Genomic DNA, 17,537 nt, shown 5'->3' with positions numbered 1-17,537 from the left:
CTGTTCATAGGATTCTCCAGGCAAGAATACTGGAGTGGGTTGCCATTCCCTTCTCCAGGGATCTTCCTGACCCAGGAATCAAACCTGGGTCTCCCACACTGTGGGTAGATCCTTTACCATCTGAGCCACCTGGGAAGCCCAGAAAGAACCTACTGAAAGTAAATGAACCCAAGCTGGAGAAGGGGACCAAGGGGGCAGAGACTGGTATTTCAAAATCTCTTGGAAGTCATGAGATCACTTCTCAGAGCAGGCAGGCTGTGGAGAATGCAGCATCTAGTGCCTTGATTCAGGCTAGAATGACCTAACATGTCTATTTGCCAGAGACTGAGGGGTTGCCCAGGACGCAGGACTTTCAGTGCTAAAACAAAGGCTCACTGGGACAGCTGGTCTCCTAGATCAGGCCTTGGTCACTGTCTCCTGGACTTCAGCAGGCTGCTCCCTGCTGCTCTCCTTTCCTTTGGTCCTTTGCTACCAGAGGATTGCTGTCAAACACAGCTCTTACCCTCTGCCCTGTTTCCAACCTTCCAAAGGCTCCCATGGCCTCTGGGATCAAGTTCAAACCCCAGAGCCTGGCCTCCAGAGCTCTTTCTACACTGGTTTCTGTCCTCCTTGAAAGATTCATTTCCCATAACTTTCACAACACACCAGATACAGTCTTTTTCCCAACCAGGAAGTGCCCTTTGCTATTCTGGGCCTTTGTCCATAGTGGTCTATTTATCAGCCTGACTAACTCTTACCCATGCTTCAAGGTTCAGTGAAAATGTCACTGTCTGAAATTCTCCACCCTGCTTTCTCCTCCAGATTCCCAAGGTACATTATACATATTTTTGGGAGAGCACATATTAGGAAGTTAGTATAGATTCCACTGCTATATCAAGCTTCTAGTGGGATACTCCATGTACAGTAAATTTTTGGCATATATATCTTGGATTATCAGCATATTCACATGATTCAAAATTTAAAAGGGCCTATAGGGAAATTCAATGAAAAGTCTCCTTCCCATTCCTGGCCTCTAACAACCCCACATCCCTCCTCCTCCAGGGATATTTTGTGCGAATCCAAGCAAATAAGGTGATTTGCTTTGTTAAATGAACAAAGGAAATAGCAGTAGAAACCTGAAAACAATCCAAATGTTCAAAATCTGGGCCTGGCTAAGTAAGCTATTGTATAGCAATCTTATAGACTAATCAGCAGTCATTAAAATTATTATAAGGCAGACTCTATAGTATATGATACACTAAGATTTCAAAGTCGAGTATAAAGCAGACCTCTCCACTGATTATACTTTGTGAAAATGTGGTCTCTTCAGTGATAGGATGAAAGGAGGTCTGAGAGAGAAATGATTGCTGTTTTAAGGTGAAGGGATACTAGGTTTTCTTTTATGGAAAGTTGTTTGAATATGAAAAGAAAGAGGCTGCATTATGGTGAATCTGACTGACAAAGAAGCATGATTCATGATGGATTCATTCATTCAGCAATTCATTCTGCAGACACTGAATGCCGGCTTTGTCAAGAGGAGAAGGCCAGACACAGTGCCGAGCTTCTCAGGAAGAGAACTAAATAGGCGAAGGGGCCCTAAGAAGCTCTAATGGAGCCAGAAGGGTGGGGAGTGAGGAGTGGGATGAGTTCATCGCCAGGCTGTTGAATTTGCATTTTTGTTCATCAAGAGGCACTGTGTGGTAGATGATAGGGTATAGGTCAGGGAGCTCAGCAGAAAGATCAGGGCCATCAGCACACATGTGGTCAGTCACGGAGGGTGGAGGCAGGATGAGCTCACCTAGGCAGAAGGTAGACAAGGAAAGGAAATGACAGGTTCCATAAAGCTGGTGACGAGCCTTTCTGCCAATCTCTCAATGCCTCTGAGCCCAGGACAAGGCAGCAGGATAGCAGACATGGTATCTGTTGCTGAGTGTGGAAGGGCCTCAGAATTCAGGCAGAAATCCTCCCTCCCAGCCCCTGGCTGAAAAGTCTCATGTGCTCATGGCCTGGGAGGGCCAGGTAGATCAAGAAGGGGGGGCTTTGACTGGCTTAGAAAACATGTAGGAACCCCTAGGTGAGAGGGTGGAACAGAGTGTTTGACAGATTTACTTGTACCAACATCAGTTAGGGCTGGGAGGGGAGAGCAGGTGGGCCTGGCCTTGGGAGCAGGAATATTCTACAGGCTGAGGGATGTGGGGCCCCAGGAAGGGGAGATTTATGAGTCAGGGGTGTTCCCTTGGTGTGCAGGTCTTAGATGTGCCCTTGAAGGGCCTGGCAGGCAAAACTGATGGAATTGTTGCTCAAAATTTAGAGAGAGGAGGGGAGTGGTTATCCCCAGAGCAGGGTGTCTCACCTACCTTCATATGTCCCCCCCTGCTTTGTAATTCCTAGGGAGCATGGTGGACTGGAAGGGTGTGGCCTGTGGAGTCAGGCCCACCTGGAATCCAGGCCCAGCTCAACCCTGAGGACCAAGACATCTTTGAGAAACCCCTTCTCTGAGCTTCAAGTTCCTCATTTATAAATTGAGGCAATAATATGATCTACCATGGGCTTTTGTTGTATTAACTCCTTGTATATAGTAGGTACTCAATATATGGCAGCTATTCTTTTTATTCGTGCTCCCACATAGGAATAGGCTAGCCTAAATCATTGCCGTGTTGTACTCTCTTGGAGGGATTTATTGCCAGTTGGAAGAAGAAACTGAAATTAAGACTTTGTTTATCATCCTTTCACAAACATTTGTCAAGGATGACCTGGTGGGCAGATAAGTAAAAACCGGTTCTCAATTTCCACTGCATGTAACAATTCTTTCCTATGCTGGTCATCTCCAGCACACAAAGAAAAGCATGTCACAAACCTTTTAGCTGGTGGTGATATATGTGTACTCTATTGCTCAGTCATGTCCAACTCTTTGTGGCCCCTTGGACCATAGCCCACGAGGCTCCTCTGTCCATGGGATTTCCCAGGCAAGAATACTGGAGTGGGTTGCCATTCCCTCCTCCAGGGGATCTTCCCAACCTAGGGATCGAACCTGCATCTCCTATGGCTCCTGAATTGGCAGGCTTCCCTTGTGGCTCAGCTGGTAAAGAATCTGCCTGCAATGTGGGAGACCTGGGTTCTATCCCTAGGTTGGGGAGATCCCCTGGAAAAGGGAAAGGCTACTCACTCCAGTATTCTGGCCTGAAGAACCCCATGGACTTATAGTCCATTGGGTTGCAAAGAGTCAGACACGACTGAGTGACTTTCACTTCACTTTACTTCTTTACCACCGAGCCACCTGGGGGCCAAAGCAATGGGGGCATAGGGGTTATTGTTTTGAAACATTGAATAAAAAAAAAAATACATCCCCTCCTCTGGCTTCCAAACTTACAAATAATTGTGCCATGTTTTATAATTGTTCAAAGTGCTTTTCCATATTTGATTTCATTAACTCCTCATTCTGGCCTGTGAGGTAAGTAGGCCAGATACTGTTAGCATCTGACAAAACCCACATCTCCTTTTTATGGAGTGTGAGGGAACTGAGCTGAGGTTAAACTGTACCTTGGATGAATGGGTGAAAAGTAATGTGAGGAAACAATGTGCAGGTGTTGGAAGGAGCTGTTTTGCAAGGAGGCAGTGGTCACAGTGCTGTCTTGGGTGTCTGACAGAACCAGGTGGCAGTGTGTCTATTGTGCTGATGAGCAAACTGGAGGCCCACAGTAAGCAGAGGAGGATTTTGGCTTTCAGATGACACAGAGAGGTGGATTAAGTTTCAAAAGCTTTATCATTTACATGTTGCTTTAAATGACAGCAGTGACCCTGGTGACCTGGGTCACCTGGCTAGGGAGCAGCAGAGCCCAGAGGATAGACTCTAACTCAGAACACTTAACTCCAATTTCTTGAGCTTGGAATCTGCTCACTCAGTCCCCTGCCCTGTCTTTCTTACAGGGGTGTTGAAAAGAATGAGTGGAAAGGACAAATCACCACATAATGGCATTAAAATACATAGTGCTCAGTATTTACCTTTTCTAAATAATTGTCCTCCATGTGAGAGCTACAGAGGGCATATACTTTGGTTGCACTGATGTTTGCACAGTCCATGTATTTATTTAGTTGTGTTACTGAACTAAGTCACTCACTGCATTTCCCCAAGCCGGTTTCCTTCCCTGTAAAATGAAGGCATCATCTCCTGCCCAACAGACTGTGAGAATGAAATAAGCAGCGTACATGAAATAAGCATAGTGCAAACTACTATTATTAATATCTGTGGAATGCTTTGAGTCCTGGCTTCCCGGAGTCCACCAAACCCAACTCACTCTAAGACCCTGAAACGCCTTGTTCTGGTGAGAAGGTGGTTCTTTCTTGTTTGTTTGTTTTTTGGCAGCCAGGTTGGCAGGCGCAGAGAACTGGGGAGGAAAATGGAGGAAGATGGGTTTGCTCACCGCCTCTGTCTTCTTATCCTCTGAGGGGAAAATGGCAGGGGGGAGGCAGGCTGGCATAACCTTTTGTTTGGTGAGTCAGCTAAAAAGGAATTTCTAGAGCTCCAATAACGTGTAAGTGGTGGTTTGGGCTTGGATTTTTAAAGCTGCTCCCTTTTTAAGCCCTTTTAAGATGCATAACAAAAGCACAAGTAATTGAGAAGCACATGAGAAATGATAGAAGCAGAGCTTCTTACTCATGTGAACTTGAAGAGATCATTCAGCCTCTCTGGGCTTGTTTTCTCACCTGTAAAATGGGGACAATGCCACCTATTTTGCAGGGTCACTGTGAGTGTTAATAGCATGTGAAAGTGCTGGCTCCAGTGCCTGGCACATAACAGTTTCCCATATTTATCTATCTATTTCCTCTCCCTTCCTGATGGACAGATTGTAGTCACTGGGCTCAGATGAAAACACTTCAGTCTGTTATACATTTAACTCTTACAACAATCCCATGAAACAGCTCACTTGCAAATGTAAAGAAAACAGAGGAGCAGTTCAGAGATTATATTGCCCAAGGTCACACAGCTTTCAACTTTTAAAGCCAGGATTCAAATCCACCTTGTCTAGTTTGCCTCTTAGATATCAGAATGTGAGGGGGCTTAATCAAGCTGATCTTCTGAAAAGACCATCTTTATTTTTTTTCCATTTATTTTTATTAGTTGGAGGCTAATTACTTTACATCATTACAGTAGTTTTTGTCATACATTGAAATGAATTAGCCATGGATTTACATATATTCCCCATCCCAGTCCCCCCTCCCACCTCCCTCTCCACCCAATCCCTCTGGGTCTTCCCAGTGCACCAGGCCCGAGCACTTGTCTCATGCACCCAACCTGGGCTGGTGATCTGTTTCACCCTAGATAATATACATGTTTCAATGCTGTTCTCTTGAAACATCCCACCCTCGCCTTCTCCCAGAGTCCACAAGTCTGTTCTATACATCTGAGTCTCTTTTTCTGTTTTGCATATAGGGTTATCGTTACCATCTTTCTAAAGTCCATATATATGTGTTAGTATACTGTAATGGTCTTTATCTTTCTGGCTTACTTCGCTCTGTATAATGGGCTCCAGTTTCATCCATCTCATTAGAACTGATTCAAATGAATTCTTTTTAATGGCTGAGTAATATTCCATGGTGTATATGTACCACAGCTTCCTCATCCATTCGTCTGCTGATGGGCATCTGGGTTGCTTCCATGTCCTGGCTATTATAAACAGTGCTGCGATGAACATTGGGGTGCACGTGTCTCTTTCAGATCTGGTTTCCTTGGTGTGTATGCCCAGAAGTGGGATTGCTGGGTCATATGGCAGTTCTATTTCCAGCTTTTTAAGAAATCTCCATAGGAGGAGCCAAGATGGCGGAGGAATAGGACGGAGAGACCACTTTCTCTCCTACAAATTCATCGAAAGAACATTTGAACGCTGAGCAAATTTCACAAAACAACTTCTGATCGCTAGCAGAGGACATCAGGCGCCCAGAAAAGCAGCCCATTGTCTTCGAAGGGAGGTAGGACAAAATATAAACGATAATAAGGGAGTCAAAAGAGCTACGGACGGAGACCCGTCCCGGGAAGGGAGTCTTAATAGAGGAAGTTTCCAATCACCAGGAAACCCTCTCACTGGCGGGACTGGGGGAAGTTTTCTGCATTCTAACTGGGAGGAAAAATTAAACAAGGCCCACAGATTACGTGCCTAAAAGCAACTCCCAGCAGAAAAGTACCCCAGATGCCCGTACCCGCCAGCAACAAGCGGGGCGGAACGGAGAGGAGCGGGCGGCATTGCTTAGGGTGAGGACCGGCCCGAAGACCCTGAGAGCAATCGGAGGGAGCTTTTTTAAACTGTGGGATAGCAAGGGACAAAATTAACTGGCCCGAACACACTGCCGGTGGTTCGCAAAACAAAGGGACTGAGAATCTCCAGAGAAGAGCCGGCCCATCCCTGCTGGAGGTAGGAGGCAGGGGGGAGGGGAAAAGGGCAAACTTAGCCCCTGAGAAGCCACCCCCTCCCACACTGCAAACAGGCCTCCGGGTTCTAGCTAAAGACTTCCTGAGACCCGACTGGCGGTGCGCGCTGGGGCCGCGGAGGGAAAAAGCGCGCCGTACCCGGGGAGATTGCGCCCAAGCCTCTGGCTGCCTGGGCCGCTCGCCGCGGAGGGAAAAGGCGTGCTGCACCCGGGAGAGTACGCCCAAGCCTCTGGCTGCCTGAACCGCTCAGGCCGGGGAAGGCACAAAACGCAGGAGCAACCGAATCTGTGCTTTTGTGGAGTACCCGAAAACTGGAACCGCACTCAACGCAGGGCCCGCTCCATATAGAGCAGCCGGGAGCCTGAGCAGTGTAGACGGCGAAAGCACAGACACCCGTGAGCGGGGCAAACCCAGTGTGGCCGGAACACGGTGAGTGCTATCCACACAGAGCGGTATCTGTCTGCACCGCCCCGCCCTCCCCGTAGCAGGACTGAACTGAACTAGAGAACCTAAATAAGAGATCACCTCCGCCCGCCTGTGTCAGGGCGGAAATTAGACACCGAAGAGACGGCAAACAGAAGCCAAATAAACAAAGGGAACCGCTTCAGAAAGGACCGGTGCAACAGATTAAAATCCCTGAAGGTAACACCGACTACATGGGAAGGGGCCTACAGATATCGAGAAGTGTAAGCTGGAAAGAGGAGCTATCTGAAATTGAACTGAACCTACGCTGACCGCAACAACCTCAGAGAAATTCCTAGATATATATGTACATATTTTTTTTTTAATTAAAAAAAAATTTTTTTTTCTTTCCTTTTTTTTTTATTTTTAATTTTTTCTCTTTTATTTTCTTTTATAATTCCCTATTACTCCCCCATTACTCCTCAACTTTCATTTTCATATATTTTTACGATTTTTTTAATTAGGGAAAAAAAAATTTTTTTCTTTTTTTTTTTTTCTTTTTCTTGTTTTTCTCTCCTATTTCCTTTTAGAGCCCTCTAATACTCTTCTATTATTCCTTAACTTTCATTTTCATTTCACTATAACCTTGCCAAAAAAAAAAAAAAGAGAGAGAGAGAAACCCTATTTTTAAACTGAACTTCATATACAGTTCTAAATTTTTTTTGTGTTTTTGTTTTTAAATATTGTATTTCAAAGAGTCTAACCTCTACACTAGATTTTCAATCTTTGTTTTTCAGTAGTATGTGATATAAATTTTGGTCATTTAAGAATCCAATATCCAGTTCCCATTTCTATTCAGGAGTATGGTGATACTCTCCCACTTTTGACTCTCTGTTTTCTACCTCAGAACACCTCTATTTCCTCCATTCCCCTTCTCTTCCCAATCCAACTCTGTGAATCTTTGTGGGTGTCTGGGCTACAGAGAACACTTTGGGAACAGATAACTGCGTAGATCTGTCTCTCTCCTCTTGAGTCCCCTTTTTCTCCTCCTGCTCACCTCTATCTCCTTCCTCCCTCTCCTATTCTTCATGTAACTCTGTGAACCTCTCTGGTTGTCTCTCACGGTGGAGAATCTTTTCACCATTAACCTATAAGTTTTATTATCAGTGCTGTATAGTTGGAGAAGCCTTGAGACTATTGGAAGAATAAAACTGAAATCCAGAGGCAGGAGACTTGAGCCCAAATCCTGAGAAAACCAGAAAACTCCTGACTACACGGAACATTAAGGAATAAGAGACCATCCAAAAGCTTCCATACCTACACCAAAACCAACCACCACCCAAGAGCCAATAAGCTCCAGTACAAGACATACCACGCAAATTCTTTAGCAACGCAGGAACATAGACCTGAGTGTCAACATACAGGCTGTCCAAAGTCACACCTAACACATAGACCCATCGCAAAACTCATTACTGGACACTCCATTGCACTCCAGAGAGAAGAAATCCAAGTCCACGCACCAAAACGCTGACACAAGCTTCCCTAACCAGGAAACCTTGACAAACCAATCGTCCAACCCCACCCACTGGGTGAAACCTCCACAATAAAAAGGAACCTCAGACCACAAGAATACAGAAAGCCCACTCCAGACACAGCAATCTAAACATGATGAAAAAGCAGAGAAATACCCAACAGCTAAAGGAACATGAAAAAAGCCCACCAAGTCAAACAAAACAGGAGGAAATAGGGAATCTACCTGAAAAAGAATTTAGAATAATGATAATAAAAATGATCCAAAATCTTGAAAACAAAATGGAGTTACAAATAAACAGCCTGGAGACAAAGATTGAGAAGATGCAAGAAATGTTTAACAAGGACCTAGAAGAAATAAAAAAAAAAAATTAAAAATTAATAATGAAATAAATGAGATCAAAAACACTCTGGAGGGAACCATGAGTAGAATAACAGAGACAGAAGATAGGATAAGTGAGTTAGAAGATAAAATGGTGGAAATAAATGAAGCAGAGAGGAAAAAAGAAAAAAGAATCAAAAAAAATGAGGACAACCTCAGGGACCTCTGGGACAATGTGAAACGCCCCAACATTCAAATCATAGGAGTCCCAGAAGAAGAAGACAAAAAGAAAGGCCATGAGAAGATATTCGAGGAGATAATAGCTGAAAACTTCCCTAAAATGGGGAAGGAAATAGCCAACCAAGTCCAAGAAACCCAGAGAGTCCCAAACAGGATAAACCCAAGGCGAAACACCCCAAGACACATATTAATCAAATTAACAAAGATCAAACACAAAGAACAAATATTAAAAGCAGCAAGGGAGAAACAACAAATAACACACAAAGGGATTCCCATAAGGATAACAGCTGATCTATCAATAGAAACCCTTCAGGCCAGAAGGGAATGGCAGGACATACTTAAAGTAATGAAAGAGAATAACCTACAACCTAGATTACTCTACCCAGCAAGGATCTCATTCAGATATGAAGGAGAACTCAAAAGCTTTACAGACAAGCAAAAGCTGAGAGAATTCAGCACCACCAAACCAGCTCTTCAACAAATACTAAAGGATCTTCTCTAGACAGGAAACGCAGAAAGGTGGTATAAAAGTGAACCCCAAACAACAAAATAAATGGCAACGGGACCATACCTATCAATAATTACCTTAAATGTAAATGGGTTGAATGCCCCAACCAAAAGACAAAGGCTGGCTGAATGGATACAAAAGCAAGACCCCTATATATGCTGTCTACAAGAGACCCACCTCAAAGCAAGGGACACATAAAGACTAAAAGTGAAGGGCTGGAAAAAAATATTCCACGCAAACAGAGACCAAAAGAAAGCAGGAGTCGCAATACTCATATCAGATAAAATAGACTTTCAAATTAAGTCTGTGAAAAGAGACAAAGATGGACACTACATAATTATCAAAGGATCAATCCAAGAAGAAGATATAACAATTATAAATATATATGCACCCAACATAGGAGCACCGCAATATGTAAGGCAAACGCTAACAAGTATGAAAGAGGAAATTAATAGTAACACAATAATAGTAGGAGACTTTAATACCCCACTCACAACTATGGATAGATCAACTAAACAGAAAATGAACAAGGAAACACAAACTTTAACGGACACAATGGACCAGGTAGACCTAATTGACATCTATAGGACGTTTCACCCCAAAACAATCAACTTCACCTTTTTCTCAAGTGCACACGGAACCTTCTCCAGAATAGATCACATCCTGGGCCATAAATCTAGTCTTGGTAAATTCAAAAAGATTGAAATCATTCCAGTCATCTTTTCTGACCACAGTGCAGTAAGATTAGATCTCAATTACAGGAAAAAAATTATTAAAAATTCAAACATATGGAGGCTAAACAACACGCTTCTGAATAACCAACAAATCATAGAAGAAATCAAAAAAGAAATCAAAATATGCATAGAAATGAATGAAAATGAAAACACAACAACCCAAAACCTATGGGACACTGTAAAAGCAGTGCTAAGAGGAAGATTCATAGCATTACAGGCCTACCTCAAGAAACAAGAAAAAAGTCAAATAAATAACCTAACTCTACACCTAAAGCAACTAGAGGAAGAAGAAATGAAGAACCCCAGGGTTAGTAGAAGGAAAGAAATCTTAAAAATTAGGGCAGAAATAAATGCAAAAGAAACTAAAGAGACCATAGCAAAAATCAACAAAGCTAAAAGCTGGTTTTTTGAAAAAATAAACAAAATTGACAAACCATTAGCAAGACTCATTAAGAAACAAAGGGAGAAGAACCAAATTAACAAAATTAGAAATGAAAATGGAGAGATCACAACAGACAACACTGAAATACAAAGGATCATAAGAGACTACTACCAGCAGCTCTATGCCAATAAAATGGACAACTTGGAAGAAATGGACAAGTTCTTAGAGAAGTATAACTTTCCAAAACTGAACCAGGAAGAAATAGAAGATCTTAACAAAACGATCACAAGCAAGGAAATCGAAACTGTAATCAGAAATCTTCCAGCAAACAAAAGCCCAGGACCAGATGGCTTCACAGCTGAATTCTACCAAAAATTTAGAGAAGAGCTAACACCTATCTTACTCAAACTCTTCCAGAAAATTGCAGAAGAAGGTAAACTTCCAAACTCATTCTATGAGGCCACCATCACCCTAATTCCAAAACCAGACAAAGATGCCACAAAAAAAGAAAACTACAGGCCAATATCACTGATGAACATAGATGCAAAAATCCTTACCAAAATTCTAGCAAACAGAATCCAACAACATATTAAAAAAATCATTCATCATGACCAAGTGGGCTTTATTCCAGGAATGCAAGGATTCTTTAATATCCGCAAGTCAATCAATGTAATACACCACATTAACAAATTGAAAGATAAAAACCATATGATTATCTCAATAGATGCAGAAAAAGCCTTTGACAAAATTCAACATCCATTTATGATTAAAACTCTCCAGAAAGCAGGAATAGAAGGAACATACCTCAACATAATAAAAGCTATATATGACAAACCCAGAGCAAGCATCACCCTCAATGGTGAAAAATTGAAAGCATTTCCCGTGAAATCAGGAACAAGACAAGGGTGCCCACTCTCACCACTACTATTCAACATAGCTTTGGAAGTTTTGGCCACAGCAATCAGGGCAGAAAAAGAAGTAAAAGGAATCCAGATAGGAAAAGAAGAAGTGAAACTCTCTCTGTTTGCAGATGACATGATCCTCTACATAGAAAACCCTAAAGACTCTACCAGAAAATTACTAGAGCTAATCAATGAATACAGTCAAGTTGCAGGATATAAAATTAACACACAGAAATCTCTTGCATTCCTATACACTAACAATGAGAAAACAGAAAGAGAAATTAAGGAAACAATACCATTCACCATTGCAACAAAAAGAATAAAATACTTAGGAGTATATCTACCTAAAGAAACAAAAGACCTATACATAGAAAACTATAAAACACTGATGAAAGAAATCAAAGAGGACACAAACAGATGGAGAAATATACCGTGTCCATGGATTGGAAGAATCAATATTGTCAAAATGGCTATACTACCCAAAGTAATCTATAGATTCAATGCAATCCCTATCAAACTACCAACGGTATTTTTCACAGAACTAGAACAAATAATTTCACAATTTGTATGGAAATACAAAAAACCTCGAATAGCCAAAGTAATCCTGAGAAAGAAGAATGGAACTGGAGGAATCAATCTGCCTGACTTCAGACTCTACTACAAAGCCACAGTCATCAAGACAGTATGGTACTGGCACAAAGACAGAAATATAGATCAATGGAACAGAATAGAAAGCCCAGAGATAAATCCACGAACCTATGGTCACCTTATCTTCGACAAAGGAGGCAAGGATATACAATGGAAAAAAGATAACCTCTTTAACAAGTGGTGCTGGGAAAACTGGTCAACCACCTGTAAAAGAATGAAACTAGAACACTTTCTAACACCATACACAAAAATAAACTCAAAATGGATTAAAGATCTAAATGTAAGACCAGAAACTATCAAATTCCTAGAGGAGAACATAGGCAAAACACTCTCCGACATAAATCACAGCAGGATCCTCTATGACCCACATCCCAGAATTTCAGAAATAAAAGCAAAAATAAACAAATGGGACCTAATGAAACTTAAAAGCTTTTGCACAACAAAGGAAACTATAAGCAAGGTGAAAAGACAGCCCTCAGATTGGGAGAAAATAATAGCAAACAAAGCAACAGACAAAGGATTAATCTCAAAAATATACAAGCAACTCCTCCAGCTCAACTCCAGAAAAATAAATGACCCAATCAAAAAATGGGCCAAAGAACTCAACAGACATTTCTCCAAGGAAGACATACAGATGGCTAACAAACACATGAAAAGATGCTCAACATCACTCATTATCAGAGAAATGCAAATCAAAAGCACAATGAGGTACCATTATACGCCAGTCAGGATGGCTGCTATCCAAAAGTCTACAAGCAATTAATGCTGGAGAGGGTGTGGAGAAAAGTGAACCCTCTTACACTGTTGGTGGGAATGCAAATTAGTACAGCCACTATGGAAAACAGTGTGGAGATTTCTTAAAAAGCTGGAAATAGAACTGCCATATGACCCAGCAATCCCACTTCTGGGCATACACACCAAGGAAACCAGATCTGAAAGAGACACGTGCACCCCAATGTTCATCGCAGCACTGTTTATAATAGCCAGGACATGGAAGCAACCCAGATGCCCATCAGCAGACGAATGGATGAGGAAGCTGTGGTACATATACACCATGGAATATTACTTAGCCATTAAAAAGAATTCATTTGAATCAGTTCTAATGAGATGGATGAAACTGGAGCCCATTATACAGAGCGAAGTAAGCCAGAAAGATAAAGACCATTACAGTATACTAACACATATATATGGACTTTAGAAAGATGGTAACGATAACCCTATATGCAAAACAGAAAAAGAGACTCAGATGTATAGAACAGACTTGTGGACCCTGGGAGAAGGCGAGGGTGGGATGTTTCAAGAGAACAGCATTGAAACATGTATATTATCTAGGGTGAAACAGATAACCAGCCCAGGTTGGGTACATGAGACAAGTGCTCGGGCCTGGTGCACTGGGAAGACCCAGAGGGATCGGGTGGAGAGGGAGGTGGGAGGGGGGACTGGGATGGGGAATACATGTAAATCCATGGCTAATACATTTCAATGTATAACAAAAACTACTGTAATGATGTAAAGTAATTAGCCTCCAACTAATAAAAAAAAAAAATTAAAAAAAAAATCTCCACACTGTTTTCCATAGTGGCTGTACTAATTTGCATTCCCACCAACAGTGTAAGAGGGTTCCCTTTTCTCCACACCCTCTCCAGCATTTATTGCTTGTAGACTTTTGGATAGCAGCCATCCTGACTGGCGTATAATGGTACCTCATTGTAGTTTTGATTTGCATTTCTCTGATAATGAGTGATGTTGAGCATCTTTTCATGTGTTTGTTAGCCATCTGTATGTCTTCCTTGGAGAAATGTCTGTTGAGTTCTTTGGCCCATTTTTTGATTGGGTCATTTATTTTTCTGGAGTTGAGCTGGAGGAGTTGCTTGTATATTTTTGAGATTAATCCTTTGTCTGTTGCTTCGTTTGCTATTATTTTCTCCCAATCTGAGGGCTGTGAAAAGACCATCTTTAAATAGACTCGGACCAAGGGGAAAACCCTAACCTGGTCCATTTGGGAAATGAGCTCAGGGTGGAGTTTGGAGGGCAGGAAATAGGCCATTGCTAGAGGCAGCCTGGCAATAATTGGAAGAGAACTAAAAAAATGAATGTTTGCTTCCCAAATCCTTGGAGAAGTTAATCTGTGCTCCACCAGTTTCAGGAGCTTATGTTGTGAGGGTGACATGAACCCTTTATTAAGCAATTTACAAATATATTATCGGTAGTTTTCTGTCATCTGCCACTAAACACAACCTCCTACTCATCGCCTGACAGCAATCCACATACCACCCTTGCAAAGGAAAGGGAACTGAGTCTCCTTCTCAAACCCCTCTCCTAAGCTAGACTGAAGGATCTAGAATAGGAAGGCTGAGTCACCTTCTTAACAGAAAATCTAAGTGTACCAAAGCCACATAGAACAAAAGTATGTTTTCTATACAGATCATTTGTTTCAACACATGGTTGCTGTTCTAGGGTATCAACTCGGGAGCTGAGGACATGTCTTCTCTTTACTGCAGAAAGCAGGTACTTTTCCTTGTCATCTGTGCCGTCCCCCCTTGTCCACTCCCAGTTATTGGCATGACTGCAGGTACCTTATTACCAGCAAAATGATCACCACAGCACACTGACTGCTTGGGACCATGCCAGCTATGCATAGAACAGGCAAAGAGGGCCAAAATGATCTTCCAGCAGCCTGCTTAAGAGTTAGGCTATAGCCTCAACTATTCTTTACCCTAAGGGATTCAGATAATTCTAGAGTAAAGGCCCCAGTCTCAGATGCACACACAAGGATGGCTCTCATAGTGCTTTATCTCTTTCCTCATTTCTCATGGCTGAGGCAAGGAAGACTGGGTAGATAGGATTATTATGGTCAGTTCCTTTATTGCTATAATTCCTGAAAACAGGGTCATATGACAGGAAAAGTCCTGGCTTTTGTGCTCGTTCCTGTAAAGCAAGTGTTGGGTTAGTTCACAGTACCAGGGTAGGAAGGAGAAAGCAAGCTCCAGCTAGCCTGGGCAGCTCTGATGGTGGGTAACTCGCGGCCCATGTCGAAGAGAGATGACCAGGATCTTGCCATAAGTCCAGGGACCCATAGCTGACCCCCTTCCCCCCAGTCTCCCAAAAAAGCAGCTGAGACCCATTGTTTCTGCACAGGTGCATGTGATAGAAGGGACCTTTATTTTTTTTTAAAGATAATTCATACAGCCATTGATTGATTATACAGAGCCATTTCTCAATCCTCTTTTCTTTCCACTTAAGAAAATTAAAATATACCATGATGAGAATGATTAATGCCAAAACAAGATTTCTGGTTTATCATTTAGGGTACAAATACACACTTCACTGCTTGACATTTTACTGAACACTAAGCAAGACTAAGCATCTCTGCCTTCATTGTACACAGCTGAAGCAGAAGACCAGGGTGGGGGAGACGGCACAATTGTCCTCGGTGGGGAAGATGTAAGCCCCTGTTGTCCTGTCTTGTTGTGGGGAGGCTAACCCATGTTCTGACGGTTGCCATAGCCTCTAGGATGGGTGTCCTTCCAGTCATCCCACTCCCGAGCTCTGCGGACTGCCTGTTCATCATCCTCTTCCTCCTCATGCTCCTGATCTTCTTGTTGCTGAGTTGCTCTTTTGAACTCTGCCCAATCATAAAAATGAGAAAGCAGGGGTGAGGAAAGGAGGGACCGTCATGGGACCCAGCTCCACTCTGAACACGACCACATAACATGAAGACAAGGAAAATATAGCTAGCTGTCTACCCTGGAACAAGCAGAATTGGGGACAGTACTTAATATTACTTAACAGGTGACATGTTAAATAATAGTAAGACAAAATTCTCTGAGCTGTTTTCATAAGAAGGCAAACACATAAAAGTTGCCCCTCAAAATGAATTCTATTTTGGGAAAGAATTCTTGCTAAAATGGCTAAGCCCTCACAATAGAAAACAGAAATGCCAACTGACCAACAAAACCCCAGCAAATCAAAAACAGTGAAGTATTTCCGTAGTATAGTGGTTGTCCCACTTGCCTGACAAAAACATTAAAGTAAAAAATATTTGATTTTATGATTTGTGATTTGACTATAGGTGACTGCTCCTTCTCCTTTCATTTCCTTTATTACAGTTCTACAATTTTGTGTGTAAAACTGGATATCACAGGGCAGTTGAACCCATCAGAAAAGAATATGTGTTATTTTGCACATGTTTGGAACAGGGTGTGAGGTCCAAATGGCACTTGTCATGCAGTGTACACTCAAAAGAAATGAAACTAAATGTTCCATTTCTCTTTTGCACTGACTTTTTCTTTCTGCTGTGAGGTAAGGGAACATTTCCTAGCTACCTTGAATTTGCCCATGAGAAATACTCTCATCACTATGATAACGAATGAAATATGTAGGGAACCTCATCTCTTCTAATAGCTTAAGAGTCATATGTTCTATTTAACACTTTTATTGTAAAATAAAAGATACTGGAAATCACACAAAAATACATATAACTTAAACTTTCATAAGGAGGCTATACCTTTTGTTATAATCCGATACTGTTATTTTCCTGCTCACATTCTTCCAGTTTTGGCCAGTGACAGTTCTTTCACCAGGCTCTGTGTCACATTAACACCTCAATAGTTTGTTTGCTCTTGTTTTTTCAGTGTTTCTTCATTTTCTAGAGTACAAGATATTTCAGGTTCATCTTTTACATTCCCTGCTCCAACACTACAATTACCCATTTCTCTAAAGAGCCCTTGGTTCCTTTAATTGGAGAATGGTATTAGAAACCAAGTTTTGGGTACTAGATGTACTAGTTGCTACTGGCAATTATCCTTTTTGAAGCCAAACTATTGGCCTCTGAGACTTTTTGATATGACTGTAGTAGTTTTGTAAAGCTTCTTTCCTATCTTCTATGACAAGATGTTCCAAGTCAATCTTATTTATTTCCAGGCTTGGAATTAGCTATCTCTAATACATCCTGGTTTCTTTGAATGGGAATGGTATTTCAAGAACACAAACTGAGTTACTAGGTGTGCTCACAGCTTCTGGGCTGTTCATTATTTCTAAGTCTTTTCAGTGGAAAAAGCAAAAGTGTGTCTGTGTATGTTTACTTTTAAATAAAATTCCTCATGAGTTCATATTCAAGACTACAGGGCTGTTTTGTTTCTAACTTAAATTCTTTTGAAGTACATCTGTATTCTTCCACACTAAAAGTCTTAGCCCTCAAAGACAGAGGATGATGGAATTTGAATAATTACTCAGTTATATTATCTCACAGTACACAGTATTGGAATAACAATACTGCTACCAATATAACTGCTGAGAATAGTTCATTTTTTTTTTTGCATGTGCTTTCCCCATTTCTTCATTAAAAAAAAAGTTATGCTATATCCATGTTATCAGAGCACATGGCATACAGGTATTAATACTCTACTCCCTCCCTTTTAAACCTCATTTAGTCTAAGTTCTACAAGTAACTAATGTCAACCACCA

At 41.7% G+C, this 17,537-nt stretch overlaps 1 protein-coding gene across 2 annotated transcripts in view; it reads right to left on the bottom strand.

Annotated features, from left to right (window-relative positions):
* Positions 1–15,195: 15,195 nt before the first annotated feature.
* IGBP1 (immunoglobulin binding protein 1) overlaps positions 15,196–17,537 on the bottom strand; it is a 38,295-nt gene continuing 35,953 nt past the window's right edge. Inside the window, exons 6-7 of one of the 2 annotated variants that reach the window (XR_011485746.1) lie at positions 16,579–16,719; positions 15,668–15,696 (exon numbers count right to left, since the gene is read on the bottom strand). Coding sequence is in view for 1 of the 2 variants with exons in the window: in XM_020882936.2 (XP_020738595.1) it covers positions 15,551–15,696 (146 nt within the window). In the remaining variant the exon portion in view is untranslated. Of the gene's footprint in view, positions 15,697–16,578; positions 16,720–17,537 lie in introns of both variants that reach the window. The other variant, XM_020882936.2, reaches the window with a different exon arrangement.

This window comes from Odocoileus virginianus, chromosome X, assembly GCF_023699985.2.
Source record: "Odocoileus virginianus isolate 20LAN1187 ecotype Illinois chromosome X, Ovbor_1.2, whole genome shotgun sequence".
In the NCBI taxonomy this organism is placed as follows: domain Eukaryota; kingdom Metazoa; phylum Chordata; class Mammalia; order Artiodactyla; family Cervidae; genus Odocoileus; species Odocoileus virginianus.
The sequence above is the reverse complement of the archived record's forward strand: the minus strand, read 5'-3'. Positions and strand labels throughout refer to the sequence as shown.